The sequence below is a fragment of the Rhea pennata genome, chromosome Z (assembly GCF_028389875.1).
Source record: "Rhea pennata isolate bPtePen1 chromosome Z, bPtePen1.pri, whole genome shotgun sequence".
Classification (NCBI taxonomy): domain Eukaryota; kingdom Metazoa; phylum Chordata; class Aves; order Rheiformes; family Rheidae; genus Rhea; species Rhea pennata.
The window spans coordinates 62,459,642-62,476,979 of NC_084702.1; the positions used below are offsets into that span (position 1 = coordinate 62,459,642).

Below are 17,338 nucleotides of genomic sequence, written 5' to 3' on the forward strand. Positions count from 1 at the left end.
TCAGATATTAGCTCACCGTAGGGGCTGATGAGCAGTCAAAGACATGATGATTTTGAGAGCAAGGAATAGGAGAGAAGAATAAGTGTAATAGCATTTATACATATCCACATATACTTTCCCCTGCCTTGGTGCTGGAGCCATAGGAGTTACTCAGGTACCTGCGAAACTGTGGCCTCAGTGCCTACACAAGTGCCAGTTATATTTTATACATTTTATATATGCATATATATATATATATATATATATATATATATGCATATATATAAAATTAATTGCACTATGAAGGCAGTAGTGCAACTGATTTTTTTTTTCTTTCTGGTGCCTGCCAAATTGATGCTCAGTACCCCTACATCTAAAGCAGTGGGGTATGGTTTGCCCTGCTCTCACACACGCTATTGCAGTGGTGGCATTTCAGAAGGGTTAAGAACAAATCTCGGAAGAAAGGTGGCCTCAATGCACCCTGTGCCTCATCAGGTTAGCAGGCAGGACAAAAAGTTGTCTCCTCTGTTCTATAGTAAATCTTTTGGTACAGGACAGTCATGCTGCTGGTCCCTTCACTGACTTCACTAGCTTGATTAGGATTTGCTTTTTATAAAAGTGGGTTTCCAATCCTTGTGCTGACACTTTGCAGTTCCCTCCTACAGCAGACACTCCACTGTTACCGAGACAGGTCATCTCTCAGTTCTTTACAGAAAATCTCCAGCACTCCTGCTGGGTTTGTTAGCTCATCTCTTGATTCTTTAAGCACCTCTTATTTTTCCATCTTGAATCAACAGGGATTCCAGTTAACAACTTACTTACCTCCTGGAGAATTATAATCCACTGTTACTACCATCTTTGCCTTTTGCGAGCTAAGTAGCCTGTCAAAAGTCAAGATCTCGTAGACCATTTTTCTTCAGAAGAGACTGATGAGACCAGCTGGGTGTCTCTTGATGCAATCATCTTATTTATTCCAAAGTCTGATTTCACCATCTGAACAGCAGCAGCTCCACACAACAGTTTCCAAATCAATACCGTACTGTTAAGGGCTCCATCCTTCTGTTCCTGCTATGGATGGCACATGGAGTCAGCCTGACAAATAACCACTGCTGGTTGGGAAGCTGCACTCTAGCCACTGTGGGTGCTGCAGGGGAACTCCTCCACCCACAGCATCATGACTGCCAGCACATTTACACCAAGAAAAGGAGCAAGCTTGGTTAAACACAGAAAAGTAAGCCTAAAACTCTTCACGCAGTGGTGAACCTTTCCTGTTTCACACACACATTTGGTCTTGCTATCATGGTGTTGTCTCTATGAACTTCCTCTCTGAATTGCTTTCATCCTTCTAATAGGGCAAGAAAGTGGATACTGGACATTATTAAATTGGTTTAGTTTATTATGGTTACAAAAATTAGAAGCTAGCTTGTCTTTCTTCAACAAAATGAGTTACAGAGTGAGGGCAGGAAACCAACACCTGAATTAAGCAAGTAGTGCTACAAAACAAGCTAACTGCAGTTTTTAACCCAGTAAGGATTCAAAATTAACAAACTAGTATACCGTTAAACACATCCGTAGTTATTTAAACTAAAAAAGACATAAATGAAAAGCCAGCAAGAATGAATCTGATAGGTTTAGGTAAGTGTTAGCATAAGACATAATTAGAACTGAGGTTCTAACTGCAGTATCTGAAAAATCCAGATGCAAACTACATTTGTCTGTGGACATCAAACTAGGTAATCTGCTAGATAAAAATCTGCTCACAGAGTCTGTCAAGCCTGTGTGGCACACAAAACAGAATTATTGTAGGATTATATGCTCTGTACAAAGCAATAGTTACTCCCAACAAGTTGTCTCAGGAGAAGTTGTACAAAAAAGAAGTACCTGCTCACTGAAGTTTCAAAAACCGAGTTAGGTAGTATGACAAGATGTTTTTTGTGTGAACATTGAACAGATCTTGAGTTGTAAATATAATGAAAAAAGCACTCCCCTCCAACAAAAAAATGATAAAGGAACAGTATTTGTGTTGGCAAAGTGGACTGGAGGCCTTTCATGTATGCCATCAGTGGAAGAAAATCTAGTGGTCTCTACTTCCCTCACAAGAGCTAGCTAAAAAAAAAAAAAAAAAAGAGCCTGTCCTATCCTAATCACTTTCTTCCTTCCCTAAGGAGGGAATCTGAATTAAAACCAATGACATTTTGACAAGCCAATTGAAGATTTCTCTCCACATATTGAAGTAACTGCTTAAAAAACCCCAAATATAACAAAACCTCTTCGAAAGTGAGCTCCTTCTTCATAACAGAAAAGGTGGCAAAATCAAAAAAGAGTGCCTACCATTCTATCCTTCTGACAGTATTAACTGAAGCTGGATAAAAGAAACTTGAACAGGAGCACAATGCCAGCAAATGATCAAAAACATTCTCAAATAAAACAGATTCTGTCACTGGAACATCCACAGAATCTATGAATGATTGAGGTTGGAAGGAATCTCTAGAAATCATCTAGTCCAACTAGGTCTCAAGCAGGGTCACCCACAGCATGTTGCACAGGACCCTGTACAAAAGGCTTTTGAATATCTCCAAGGAAGGAGACTCCATAACCTCTCTGGGAAACCTGTTCCAGTGCTCTGTCACCCTCACAGTAAGTTTTTCCTCATGTTCAGATGGAACTTCCAGTGTTTCAATTTGTGTCTGTTGTCTCTCATCCTATTGCTGAGCACCACTGAAGAGTCTGGCCCCATCCTCTTTACAGTTTCCTGTCAGATATTTATACACATTGGTAAGATTCCCCCCTCAGTCTTCTCTTCTCCAAACTAAACAGGCCCAGCTCCTGCAGCCTTTCCTTATATGAGACACTCCAGTCCCTTAATCAACTCAGTGGCCCTTCGCCGGAATCACCCCAGTAGCTCCATTATCTCTCTTTCCCTTGTCTACTATTAAGTGTACAGGCATACAGAGGTGAAATTAGCTCAGTCAGTTTGCATTTGTAGGGAGTTACAATGAAAATTGTCAAGCAAATCATCCTTCAAGACAGATACTTTATTGATCTTTCTTCTGTGCAGTTCCAGTTCCTTTGTGCTATTTGGAAGTACCACCTGATTGCATATCTTCCTCCTATCAGCTTTTGGATTTCTATTGCCATCAATAGACAGAAATCAACTGCTGTTGCCAGTTGTAGGCCAAGTCTTGCTTTCTTTCATATTGGATCAGTCCCTAAGGCAGGCTATTGGGCTTCAGTATTTCAGCAAGGAGAAACCAGTGCCATGTGTCTTGCTAGCGATATGCAGCCTGCATTTCAGCATTGTAATCATCCACTATTGTGCAGCATTCACATACAAGAGAGCACAACTGCAGTAAAGCAAATTATGCTTAAGAAATTATTTGTAAATGTAGGTACCACAATTATCAAATAGGAGGAGTATACTTTCAAATCTGGTCACTTAAAAGTGATTAACAAGTGCATAAGGGTGACAGCTATAGCAATCCATGCCTTTGCAGGACAGCATCTCAGCCTAGAGAAATGACAATAGAACTGGGCCTTTCTCACAGACTGAAACTAGTATTCCCCACCTCCCCATAAACTTTGACCAATATATAAGCAAAACAAAAGCCACTGTAACTTCTATTGCTTTGTTACCTTCTTGAGCTAAGCAACATTGCAGGCATCCTGACAACCATTCTTCTTTTCAGAAATCAAGAGATGTCCAGTATCTTCCTCCCAGAAGGAGCTAGGGGAAAAAGGCTCTGGAGAGAAGGGACCTTCTGAGCCGTGGAGGATTGGTGTCCTCTTTAGTGGACTGGAGATCACCATCTACTCTGAGCTGTTAACACAGGGAAGACACAATAAGGACTGTCACTAGAAGTGTCCCCAGCATTTCCATAAAGCTTGTACAGCCTACGCGGAGCCCCATGCCACAGTGCCATAGATCTGTTGTTCAAATTTGCCTGAAAAAGCTGGCTTTCTCTGGCTGAGGACTTCTAGATGAATATGAAAGACAGCTTGCAGGTGTGGAAGCAGACCAATAAAGCTGCTGAAAAGCTTTGTCTTCTGCAAAGCAGACTAGCTGCTTCTGCAGCTAAGGCCCCCTTGCCTACCTGCTCACCACTAGTTTGCTGAGAACACACCATTTCCCGTTCCTCTTTTCTCATGAGCTTACGCCAATCTCAAATCCATTCAGAGGCTTGCTTGGACTTCTGCAGCAAAAACGTGGGTTATTTTTCTTTCACAAGAAAGCTGTTTAGCCAGACCCAAAGACTGACAAGCTGTCTCTTGTTCACTTTGTGAAAACAGTTTGCAGACAGCATCAAGAATTAATGTGGGAATGGCTGGCTTTGTTTATGCTTTACTCGTTAAAAATATATAACACATTTGTTTGGCATCACTTCTTTTAGTTACTCTATAACACGAAGTTCTCTCTCTCTGAGAATAAAAGCTATGAACATGCCAGGAAACTTTAACTGAACCACAGAAATTAGGGTTGAAAGGGACCTCAGGATATCATGTAGTTCTTCCTCCTGCCCCAAAACAGGGATAGCTAAAGTAAGTGGCTTAAGTCAGCCTGTTTGTGACAATGTACCATGCAGGAACATCAGAAGTGCATACAATCTTTCAAAAGGTTTCAGTTAAGATTTGGGCAATTGGGTACATTGAAATACTTTCTAAAAGAGAAGATACTAAAGGGAATGGAACCAACTCCAAGGAAAACCCAAACAGGAACTAACAACTACCAAAAATGAAGACCATCTGAGGAATACTTAACTAGAGAGAGGAGATTTTTTTTACAAATTATGTCCACAGTAAGCATGAGAATGAAATGGCAAAAGATTAAAGTTACAGACAGTTACAGACAACTAAACAAACCAGAAGATGAAATGATATGTCCAGAACTTACATTTTAATTTCACGAGCCACTATATGGGCAGCTGAAAACCAGCAAACTTTACGTAATACTAGGCAGCTGATAACCTAATGATGTAAACAGATTAAACCTTCACCTCTGCATCAAATGTGGAGTATTTTCAGAGAAATACAAACCTGCAGCTCGCGGCAAAGCACAGCTCTCCATTATACAAAGACGCTCATGAAGCCTGAAGTACATACACAGTTAATTTATTTTAATAAAACAGATTTCTTCAGTCCCTCAACCTACTAATTCAGTTGATAACAGTGAAGTAATTGGAAAAAAGTTCTTCTCCTTGCTTGATGTCTCTGAGAGTAACCAGCACTACACACCTCAGTTGGCTGCAGGAAAAAAAAAAGGGGCAAAACATAGGAAAGAGAACAATTAGATTTCACGTTTAATTTTTTAAATTCTTCATAGCAAGAAGCTAAAACAATGGCTCCATCTAGATTATTTCTGAGTAACATGCATAAAGCAGGCCAGGCAGCCTGTGAAAACTATGTTGATTAGAGATTGTAAATATAAGTAAAATTGGTATCATTACCAAAAAAAGTACAGCCCATGTGTGTATGGGCAGATAATGTTTCCACTCATACAGCTATTCAGAAATGAAATGGACTAGTCAAGACATGGGAAAAAGGCACTAATATAGACAGGATAAGAAGCTGCAGAAAGTTTAATGGAGCAGAAATCACTTCTCTAAACATGCCTATCTACAGGTGTTAGTTGGCTGAACCCACTCTTAGCCAAACAACATTCAGAAGGACAACTCTGAACTGAAATCAGTCTCCTGTTGTAATGTACAATGAGGGGTGACTTCTCCATAAATCCTATGCTAACATCAGTGGCTGGCAAAGTTTTCTTATGACTGATTTAGCAATATAAGTTCAAGTTTCATAAAAGAACATGTCCTAAAGCTGGAAGATGTGATATAGGAGGAGGGTACATTCTTTTGATGACACTGCGCGTGAAAGTGAAGAACACCATCACCACAGACAGTCCCCACTATTCAGAAATGTAGTGCTCCTTCATTTTGAAACAAATCAAACAAAAACATTAGTAAGGACTATAAGCTCTTCTGTAAAAGAGAAAAAGATTTACAAATTAGATTACCGAAGTTGTTAGAACTGTAAATATCAGTATCAAAATGAGTAGCTAGAAGCTATCTATATTTGAAATATATACTGAAAAACATTATTATGGTAATAGAAGCAAAATATAAATACTGATTTACGGGATTCACAAATCATACTGTAGTGCAACTATGGCTTGTAAAACTGTCTTCTGAGCTATGTTGATATCAGATGTGAAGCTGCAGAAAAAAGGAACAAAAAGAAATAGGGAGTCCTGTAATTTGCTTAAAATGGGTCTACTCAGAAAGCTAGCACTTTTCCTTCCATATGCGTACTTTGAGGTAACTCATCTTTATATGGAAAAACTTTCCTCTTCAACCATGTTGGTCTTCATATACAGGATACTTTTTACCACAGAAACGTATGAACTCTGATTCACTGCTAACCTCTGTATGTCATGGCTGTAGACGATGTTTGGAAGATACTGTTTCAGTTCTACAGGAAAAGATCCTGGCACATCAAACTCCTGATAGCAGACATTGGCTGCTTTTCCTAGGAATAAGAAAAAAAAACGACTCTATGATACTAAGAAAATCTTAGACAGGGTTTAGACATGTGTAAAAAGATCAAATGTACTACTGCAAAAGTAGCATCTGCTTCATCAGGCCTGAAAACCACACTGAAGTTACTCATAACTTTGCTTGTAAGTTTTTTTAAAAATAGTTATCCTGTTATCAATTTTCATGGTGGCAAAAGGTGTCATAAAGACAGCCAGGGAGAAAAGCACTATCTGTCCAGCAGGGACAGGGGAGTTTTCTTTACATGAACTTTGGACCGAGAAGAAAGAGTTACATGGGACAGAGCTTTGTCTCCCTTCCTATCAGTACCTGGTTCAGTACTCCAGCTGCCTTCCCTTTGGCTATTTTGAGGCAAGATATTATGAGTGCAATACAGGCTCTGCAAGCCACTTATAGGCTAGGTTTGGTAGCCATTAAACTTTCAGTATTTCACAGCGATACCCATGAGCCACTTATTCCCCCAAACCTCACACATTTTCTGAAACGGAAGAAATGAAGAGCTCCTCTCCATGTCCCACAGCTATGCCACAGCAAGTTTCCTAGATTTTGTGCAGACATTGTTTCTTCCTTATTTCTTAAGGAAGTCTAAGAATAATTACAATCTGAACTTAGCAGTGTACATGTTGTTTTGCATATGGTTTTCTCAAGAAGCCTGCAGGAACAATACTGCAGCTCTGTGGACCACCTCATTCCCTCCCTAGCTATCCTTTCCCACTGTCTCACATTTTGGGATGAGTCCTTTTCATTTTACAGACCAACAGGGTGACATCTCAGGGATTAAGTGAGAAAAACATAAGGATATTTGAAAACCTGCTGCACTGAAGGATTCTACCTTCTACCACCCGCCGGTTTTAAGAGGTGCAGAAAGTCTTTATTCTGTAACAGTCTTTAATTTTTCTGAACAGCCAAACAGCTGTTTTGCCCCCTAACATCAGTTTCCGACTCTCCATCTCACTCTCAAAGTAATTTATACTGATAAAGTCTAACTGAAGTCTGGGAAATCTGGCAACTTACCATGTGAGCAGTTGTTAATGTACTGTCCCACCGCCAGTGGGTTTTGCAGGGTAGCTGTGAGCCAGCTCACATCACTCATTTGAAATGGGCCAAGCTGATCTCTCCTGCTGCAAGACCTGGAATGACCCACAGCATTAACCTGAATCAATGTTCCTTCCTTCCCTTGACAGGTGATCTGTACTTCTACCTGTAGGAACAGCCGTGGTAGCTGGGTAAAGTTACAGCTGTCCAATCCACTTGGTGGATGCAATAATACTTGAAAAAAATATTGATGATACTTTAAAAAAATATACCAGAACTTTCCATCAGCGTGTGGTTTCTATCTGACTCTAGCGGAGAAACCAGTATGAAAACACAACACACAATACCAGAAATCTGTATCAAACATTACTACTGCAGAATACATCTTGTTCACTCCTAGAGGCGTGAAGGCCACTGTAATACCGATTTCAAATTCATACCCAGAGTTCAAATCAGGTACAAGTAGGCCCTTATTACCCTTTTTGCTTTTTATTCAGAAGATTTTAGTTGTTACATTTGCCCATTAAACATTACATTTCAATGGGAGCTAGATAAAATCATTCTTGTACTGGTCGAGTACATGGCAGCCTCAGGCTTGCTGTGAAAGCTTACCAGTGCTAGATTGACCCTTTAGATGTTAGCAAGTCCATACAGCTTTTTTTTCATCCACCAAGAATATTTGATTATAAAGCTTGGAAATATTTTGAAAATGGTATGTCATGTCCTGTTCTTATTAAAACTACTTTTTTTTTTTCCTACAATAGACAGTCTCTGTACACTGGTTTTCATCACAAGGCATCTTCTTGTCTTTACAGATGTGGGTCACAAGTGCTGCGCTGTTGGTATTACAACATAGGACACCCAGAAACGGATGATATTCACAGAAACGTGTCTCAATTTAGAGTTGGTACCACCTCTTAAATATTGAGTGACTGATACTCCTGTTTCTTTTGAGCACTTACCTGTACACTGCTCTAGATAGTCCTTTGTCATTCCCATCAATAAGAACACCATCTATGCACCTAAAAATAAAAGGATTGCCAAGGGACTGGAAAAAGATGGGTTCATACTTCCTGTATACTGTACCTGTTGCAAAACAGATAAGATTATTTCAGAAGAAAATAAGTTCAACTGTCAGAATTGGTTTACGCAGAGGAGACAGAGTGGGTAGGAGAAAACGTTTTGCTTATTATTACTGTGTGAGAGAACACTTTGAAAAGTACACACAGACAGCAAAGATTCCCCCCCTCCACCTTCTCCCCCTCCATCTTCCCTCCCTCTTGTATCCCACCTGATACAAAAGAGAGAAAATGCAAAAATGAGAACAGGTAAATCATTTTAGCAGAATATGTCCCAAATATCTGGATAGGATTTAACCTGGCCTGGACTGAATTCAAATTGCAGACTGAACAAGTCAAAGGGGGAGGCTGGCTTGCAAATTTTCATGATGTTGTTGTCTGGCATCCCTCATACCCATTACATCTTCAGTAACCCTCTGCAGAAAACCTGGGTTGAAATTTTGCAAGGAGCTTGATGGAGAAGGTCCTGCTGGCAGGCTACATTTGCTGCCAAGTAACAGGCAGGACAGCAAAAACCTGTTATCTCCAGTGGGTCCCTTCCCTAGCCAGCAGCCCTGTAGTTTCTTTCCTACCTCTAAAAAAAAGGATGCTCATTTCAGCAGCTCACCCTCTTGTTATGCTGGATTTTCTGGCAGGAATGATATGCTCTCAGGGAGTCTGTACTCACCTTTAATGTGTGTCTGAAGAGGGGCCATACGGTTGCAGGTTAATTCCCTGTAATTTTTAGTTGATATTTGCTCAGTTTACAAGTCAAAGCCAATGGCCATGTACTTAAATTCTCAGACTAGTCCTAACCCTGTCCCACTGGCACAAGCTACAGGGACCACATATGGGCGATAATTCTGTTGGCCAAATGAAACAGAAACAAATCTAAAGCATTTCAGCAGTGCTGTGCTAGCTAGCTAGCTTGGTCATACTGACAGAATTACAAAACTGTTTAAACAATATAAGCAAATACAGTTCCAAGAAAAAGGCAGAAGGAACAGAGAAGTGCTGATCTGCCAAACATACTTTATGGAGGAGAGTTTCACTGAATAAGGGCTTTACTTTCGTTCTCTAATTCGTATTTCTGTGCTTTGAAAAAATTGGTAGTCTGTCCGCTGATCTGTGTAGAGACCTCAAAAATCCAGTTTTGCAAATACTTATCCAAAAGAGAAATCCCAAAGAATCAAACTGTTTTCTTCAACTCTGTGAAATCACTCCGTGCACATACGGAATCTGGATCGATTTTCAATCAGCTAAGTATCACACTTTGAGTATTCAAAGTTTTCTTTTTTCTTTTTTTTTTTTAAGAAACAACCTCCCTGCACCAGAATGTTGCTTTCCTTATTTTTGAAAATAACTCTAGCCAGTTTATGCACAGAAATACTCATTATAACTTGTGATTTTGTTAAGGCTGCTTTGAGTAACCCCTCACTATGCTCTCCCCTATATCCACTAACTGCTTAAACAAATTACAAATAAAACCTGTAAAATAAAAACCGGTGTGGAACTGGGAACTACAATTAGATAGTTGGAAAATATATCTTAATTTATTCAGAAATAAGAATAATATTTCATTACCAGGATACATAGACACAACGGTCCCTTTTGGCACAAAACCTTTGGTAACAAAGACTCCAGTTCCAGCAGAAACCAGTGAACTTTGGTCTCGAGTAATACTGAACCCTAGTGTATTAAACAGAACTTCCTCGGGACTAAACACACGTTGACTCTGAGGGTTACATGAATTTACTTTTGATCGCTCCAGCTCAACAGTCAGTAGTTCCAGATATTTACATTTAATTTCAGGAAGTAAGGCCAAGATACGTGTTTGTCTACTTAAGTCATTTATGAACAGAGCTTTAAATACTTTCAGTAGTGTTGCAAAGACATCTTCATCGGTGATAATTTTGTCTTGGGAGTTTTCTGGAACATATCGGAGGGTCCTGTAAAGAAAAAACTTTTTTTTTAATTACATTTTTCCTAAAGTAAATGTAAGAGAGACATTTTACAGGAGCAAGTAAAAAGTTATCTGCGTGGTTGCTTTAAGCAAATCAAAATTGTAAAGAAGATAGCCTCATACCTTTTCGCCTACAAAACCACGACCTGATGTATATACAAAAACTGACGAGCTGGTTAAACACCACTGAGATCTTAGGGGCTGTTTTACCAAACATTCGTTACACTTTTACTGAGAATTGGGAATGATTTGCATACTGACTAGGGACATTTGTGCTACCTATAGCAATGTTCCACACATTTAAATGCAAGTAAGAACTATTTTTAACCTTTAAAAAGAGATCAGACGTATCATCCCGTTAGAAAAGGAAAATCTATCCGGCTACTTCCAGCATTGATTTTAAAATTACTATTTTAAATTACGGCCGGGGCCGGCGCCGGGGCCCGGCGCGGCCTCACCTGCGCTTGCGGCGGAGGTTGAGCGCGACCCAGGGCACGAAGCGGTACTTGTAGGAGTCCCAGCGGCGCCGCAGGGCGCGCAGCATGGCGCGGGCGGCGGCGCGGCGCGCAGGCCCCGGCCCAGCCCGGCCCTTTCCTCAGCGCTGCCCGCGCCGCGCAAGATGGCGGCGGCGCCGCGCCAAGGCCGCCCGCCCGCGCGGCTCTGCGCTGCGCTGCGCTGCCCTGCCCTGCGCTGCCGGGGCCGCGCCGCGCCGCGCCGCCTGCCGGCGCTGTGCTGCCGGCTCGGGGGCTGGCCTTGGCGGGGCGCCGGAGCGGCGCGGCGCTCTACGGAGCGCGGGATCCCGCTCCGCCGGCGCCCCCAGGCCCTTCGTCACTCATGAGCTCTCCTAACGGCGCCTGCGCTACGAGCAGCCTTGGTGCGCGTCGGCCCCGCCGCGGCCTGTCGCAATGGTGCGAGCAGCCGGCACCACCGAGGCGGGGAGCTGCGGCGGCGGCGGCGGGGCCGCGCCCCGCGGAGCGGCGCTCGGTCGGCGGGGAGGCGCGGCGGCTGGGAAGGGCCTCGGTGTTCGGCTGGTAGGGCGGGAGCAGCCCTGCTGCAGCCTTCAGGCTGCCCCGAGTCGCCCCTCGCTCCGCTCTGCCCTATGCCCACTGACTGCGTAGCCGAACACTGACCTCAGCGGGTTAGCTGGGCCCGCCTCGGCCCTGCCGGTAGGCAGCAGTGCGCTAGCACACTCCAAGTTGCTTTTGAAAACAGAGGACCCTCCTTCCCCTACGCTGACTTCAGGCACGTGCTCCGCAGCACAGAACCGGGCAAATGACCACGGAAAGAGGACGACAGCGGTACAAATACTAGCCAGCTCCTTAGTTCTTTATACCTCCACGTAGCAGCAAATACAGCCGTACTTGTGCTGGGCATCATTTTAAAGGCCAAAGGTCCACATTCAGTTCCTCTGGAAAGATCTGAATGCGGAAGATGCTGTTTTTCCTGGAAAGAGGTGTATGTGTGTGTATATATATATATATGTATATATATATATGTGTGTGTGTGTGTGTGTGTGTGTATATATAAATATGTATATACACACACACGTGTATGTATATGTATGGATAAAAATGCATTGCTCGTACTATGGATGGAATAGGTAGGATGATATCCGCACTGAATGAGGGGGCAGAGAATCAAATTAGGAGAAAAACAAGTCTTGTGCATTAAAAAACATAACCCTGCAAGCTGCAGAGCCAGTGACGTCTTGTATTTTGTGGAGGTGCGACCTTCTTCATGGTTGGGTTCAGCAAAATGTGAAAGCCTTTCCACTCACCCCACCCCCAGAAATCTCAGACAAAGCGCAGTTTTCTGTAATTAATAAGCATAAGAGAGAGAAAAGAAGAAAAGTTAACTATTTGAACTTGCTGTGCAACAGTAGGAATTTCTTTGGGGGGGGGGGGAAGAGGAGACACTGATTCAGTCTCCCTTCTCTGCTAAGGTGTCTACTTTCATAAAACTCGCATCATTGGGTACTGATCCTAGTCTGCAATTTTTAGTTACATGGAAAAAAAATATGTTAAAAAAAAAAAAAAAAGCTAATTGCCTATAAAGTTACTAGAAAAACAAAATAGAACATGATAGCATGCATCTGACTTTCTTAAGAAACCCATTTAAAATTTAATCACTAGAAGCTAGTGTTTGAGAATAGAGAAAGCAAAACTTAAATCACTGTCAAGGTTTATTCTCCTGTATCTGGATCTGAACTTTTGCCAAGGGTTCAAGATTTTGGAGTCAGGCCCAGCAAGGCAAGCAAGACGACTCGCTTCTAGTGAGAGCTTTGGAAGTATCTATAAATTGCTTCTTGATTTACTGCGTATTCACTTCACCTCCATCCTTGGTCTTGTACATCATTTCCAAGAAAGGGAATTGAACAGTGACGTACTAGAAACTGAAGTAATTTAGAAAAACGAAAGAAAACAGCACAATATGTCAGACTGAGCCTCAGCCTTGCCTGGGTGAACGTGCTTTTCTGCCATCTTCTGGACTTTCTTGGTAATGGCATGGGAAAAGAGATCTCAGTTTGCAACTGAAATTCTAATGTATACAGCTATGTATTAAAGTTTTAATGAGAAAATGTCATGCATTTATGCCACAGGATATGCAGGAGAACACTGTATTGTGGCTCTTAAAGAGTGACTCATATTTGTGATTCAGCTCAGCAAAATACGCTCTCTCAGAAGTAAACACAGTAAAGGCAGAATAACCATGTATCCAAGTTAACTGCTCAGAAAATGCAAAGAAATACGTGACCCTCGTGACAAAAGCTATGCTCCAAAGAACTGGTAAACATTGTCAAAACAGCTAGAACCACCAGAGAGAACACTGAATGTCCCACCACAGATATCAAATCGAGCACAACTTGCTATCTGGCTGTAGAAGAACAAATGATTTCCTTTGCAAATTAAGACATTTAGTTCCCTAAGTACGCATCTTTGACATTTACTGCCAACTGCAGGGGATGAGTGATCTCTGCCTTCCCTTGTTCCTAAAAGGGGATGTTACAGCAACCAACAAGTTGGCATTCTAACTACCACAGTATTGTAAAATTCAAGAATTCCACAGTAAATTAAATGAAGGAAAGTATCTCACTTGATTTATTTAACCTTGTCACATATTTTTCCTGAATTCCTGTTATATAATTTTCAGCTTTAAAAAGTTGGATATTAGAGCTTAATTGAAGATTCCTGCTACCAAGTTTTACTGCTGAACTGATACATTAATCTGTATTTGCAGAAAATCACATGAGTAACAGCATATAAAAACTGTTCTTTCAGAATGTGGAATTCAGTATAAAATAGACTGCACAGTGCTTAATTTTCAACTTTAAAATGTCAAAAAAAAAAAAAAAGAGAGAGAGAGAGAGAGAAAGATAGGCAACTGAAAGAAGCCCTGCCTTTGCTATACATTTCAGATTATCTGAATATGAGAAAGGTTTGTGATGACTGCCACTTAAATCAGCAAAAAACAGAATTACTTCACTGAAAACCCTAAAATAGCACATTGACTTCCAAGACATACCTGAATGGCTCCAGAACTGATCTAAACCAAATCCACTCACTTGACTTGGCAATGAATAACTAAACTTCTGTAGCAATGCAAAGCTTCGTCATTTAATATTTGATCTAAATGCATAAGCAAAATAAGCTTCATAGAGAATTATCCTAAGAGAAGTTCCTATCTTTACTTATTTTTTTTTTAAGTCTTTGTTGCCACCCTTCATCTTAGCTATCTTACGTATACTGATAAAGAAATACATCAGCCAATATTCATATGGGTCATTTCATATTAAAAACTAAATCTTATGATATCAAGTGCTGCATATGAAATATGTGTAAAAAACAATGAAGTGTACCAGAAATACTTTATTCACATTGGTAAACTGAAAATATTTACATTACAAACATTTTTTTTCAAAAACTTTTATTTACTATAAAGACAAAAACACCAAAATAGGTACAAATTATACTATATAAAAATTGGTTCAATGGGGTAAAAACTTTTAATTAAAATATCTTGATATATTTAAAATAACAAAGGATACAATGAAGCCAAATTTCTTAACCCAGAGATTTCTGTAAAATTTGCTTGCACAGTAAGGTGCTAATAGAAGTTAGCCCTTAAGCCCTGGAAGTCTTAGGAATCAGTCACATAGCAAATATAATTTCATTGTGAAAGTGAACTTTGGTAGAAGAAACTCTATAGGACACCTGAGGTAGTAGAAACTGGAATAAACAGCAGTAGACGTTATTTACAACTTAAGTACCAAATAACATTAAGAACACAAAAAATAATTACACAATACAATTTTCAGTCCAGCTTTGATCCAAAGAAAATAAGAATATTACATCACATCTGCATTTTAAAAACACCACAATTACCAGCAAGCTGAGGGAAACGCAAACAAACTCAAACAAAATGCATTTGGACATCTAGAGGCAGTTTGAGTTTGAAATGTGGTAGGCATGGTGATCTACAAAGTAATACTGATTAGCTGAGGTTCATCAGTTTATACAGTTTACATTTCTGCCAGAAATAGCATTAATCTGACAATTGATCTTCCAGTACATAAATTGGCAAGAGTGCATCCTTTAAAGCTTGCACATAAGACAGACTTGGAAACAATCTTATTAGAATGAGAAATTCTAAAGTGGTCAAAAAAAAGTCAAGTACAAAACAGAGCTACCAAACTTCACATTTCGGTATTTTTTTTTTTTTTTAACTCTTCAAAGTCTGCCAATCTTCCAAAACAAAGGAATGTAAAATTTCCAAAAGAAATACACATTCACAACTAATGACACTGCTTTTTATTAGTATTAGCACTATCATTCCTGTAAACTTATCTTTAAGATGTTTTACTTCCAATTTGTATTGTACATTTTTAATGTACTATAGCTTATTTAGCTTGTCCTGAGTCTTTTAAGATAACCAATTCTATTTCAGTCCAACAATTCAACTGGCTTCTGAAGAGTTAAAACATGAACCTTTTTTTTTAATGGATTAAACACAATCAGTACTTGATTTAAAAAGATCCCCCCTCTTAAAAAGCAAAAGAAAAGCTGCCATTTTCCTTCAGAATTACATGCATCAGAATCTAAAAACCTGCCTTTAAAATCATTTTAAAACTTTTTTTTTCTTAAAAAAAAAAGATATCTGTTAAAAACACAAGTTTTGCACTACAGGTGAAGCTTCACTTCACATTTTACTTTATCTTGCTTTTCAAGTCCAAGCTTATTTCTTGTTAAAATAAATACCTTTCTTATGGTAATATTTTTAACATTTTCAAATTAAATGATCATAATGGCTACAGTAAATAGATGATGTACAGCAGAAGGAAAACAGCAGGTAAAATTTGTCATCAATGGAGAACAACCTCAATTTTGTTGCACAAAGAATGAGATATACTCATAGTTGGCACCTGGTCCCACTGAAGTACAGGAAAGCCTCCCATAAACTTTAATGGGAGCTGGGTTTGGGTCCTTTGACATGGAACTTGTCTACATACTTTGCCAGAAGAAACCGCTATATGAAAAGAAAGCTCAACAACATTTAACATGATTCAGATTGTAAGATGTTTTATGCATAACAATCTTAGTTCTTCTGTGTTTTTCTGTTTTTTGTTTTTTAAATAACCTGCACTAGCAGAGCTTGAAACACTGACCTGAAGGTAGCCTCTTATCTTATTCCAGATTTCAAGCAAACTTTTTTTTAAAAACTCATGCATCAGCAAGATGTTCACTGACACTATTTGCACCTTTTTATAAAGGTTATTTTATTTTGCAAGATCACCTTTCCCTGAACGTTAAAAATACAATGAAAATACAAACCTTAATTTCAAAAGAAATTACATGGCCAGCAGTAAACGCACAGTGAACCACAATAGCCTCCTCTTACTTTAATGAAGGCAAAATGTATTTAAAGTATCTATCAATGATTTAATTTGTTACTCAAAATTTACTTTGTATAATCAAGAAAATAGATACAAAAATTTCTCTTAACCAGTGCTGAAAACTGACTGTAATTGCAGAACCCTCTGCTTACATCTACATGATGCCAAATGGAACAGTGATTGCTATATTAAAATAGATCCTGAGCCCCTCAGCTGCTAATATTGCTGAAAAAGTGCTCCAAAAAAAAAAATTAAAATAAAACCCACTTATCTGCTAAATAATCTTGCAGATTTAAAGAAACCTAGAGCCAGATGTTTAAAAAAGGCACAGTTTACATTTTTCTGGTCAAGTTGTGAAATGTTGCATACAGAGCTTAGGTAAAGATTTCGATTTGTCAATCACATACTTAGGTAGGGTCCTCCACTGGCTTAAGTCCTTGATGTATCATTAAGGCCAGTAGAATAATACAAGCTGCTGTGCTTAAGTGCACTGCAAAACAGGTATTGTATATTCAGTAGCATCATCTTCAGTATATCAGCCTTTTACATAATTAGCTACCACGTAGTACGGAAGACTGGGTGTTTCAGCAGCTCCCTCGACGGGGGTCTGTCCTGAGGTTGAAGTTCTAAACATCGAAGAGTCACATCTCTTAAACCAGGAGACAGATGTAAAGGGATTGATGGAGCAGTAGTTGCACTAGCAATCTAAACAAATAGAAAATAGGTTTTAGAAGACAGTACTTCTTAAAAAAGCCTCAAAATAAGCCTCAAAATGCTGATAGTTTTCAGCTGACCTCAATTATACTATGAGCTTTTATTCAAGTAGAGTATTCCCTACCACAGTTTCTCTGCAGATTACATTATT

The 17,338-nt window shown here is 39.8% G+C and overlaps 2 protein-coding genes across 5 annotated transcripts in view; both read right to left on the bottom strand.

The window, feature by feature from the left end:
- Window positions 1-1,354: 1,354 nt before the first annotated feature.
- On the bottom strand, window positions 1,355-11,218 carry SETD9 (SET domain containing 9). Of its 2 annotated transcripts, XM_062599433.1 has the most exons (8): window positions 11,042-11,218; window positions 10,205-10,569; window positions 8,525-8,648; window positions 7,542-7,657; window positions 6,396-6,501; window positions 5,011-5,217; window positions 3,613-3,796; window positions 1,355-3,323 (listed from the first exon to the last, which is right to left on the bottom strand). In XM_062599433.1, the coding sequence occupies exons 1-6, from the start codon at window positions 11,125-11,127 to the stop codon at window positions 5,130-5,132; spliced, it is 885 nt and encodes a 294-aa protein (XP_062455417.1). In that variant the 5' UTR covers window positions 11,128-11,218; the 3' UTR covers window positions 1,355-3,323; window positions 3,613-3,796; window positions 5,011-5,129. The 2 variants fall into 2 exon arrangements, with proteins under 2 accessions (XP_062455417.1, XP_062455416.1); XM_062599432.1 differs by having other exon boundaries at window positions 1,355-3,796.
- A 3,278-nt stretch (window positions 11,219-14,496) lies between these two features.
- The window catches only part of MAP3K1 (mitogen-activated protein kinase kinase kinase 1), a 61,301-nt gene continuing 58,459 nt past the window's right edge, over window positions 14,497-17,338 (bottom strand). For all 3 annotated transcript variants that reach the window (XM_062600127.1, XM_062600125.1, XM_062600126.1), the window contains exon 20: window positions 14,497-17,178. In XM_062600127.1, coding sequence (XP_062456111.1) covers window positions 17,029-17,178 — 150 coding nt within the window. In that variant the 3' untranslated portion in view covers window positions 14,497-17,028. The remainder of the gene's footprint in view (window positions 17,179-17,338) is intronic.

Bases quoted from the DNA above. Each gene is read 5' to 3' on its own strand.
- SETD9 (XM_062599433.1), bottom strand. From the start codon at position 11,127: ATGCTGCGCGCCCTGCGGCGCCGCTGGGACTCCTACAAGTACCGCTTC. The intron at 10,570-11,041 runs GTGAGGCCGCGC...TTTTCTTTACAG, and splicing joins AACCTCCGCCGCAAGCGCAG to GACCCTCCGATATGTTCCAG. The intron at 6,502-7,541 runs GTAAGTTGCCAG...TCTTATTCCTAG, and splicing joins CATTAACAACTGCTCACATG to GAAAAGCAGCCAATGTCTGC.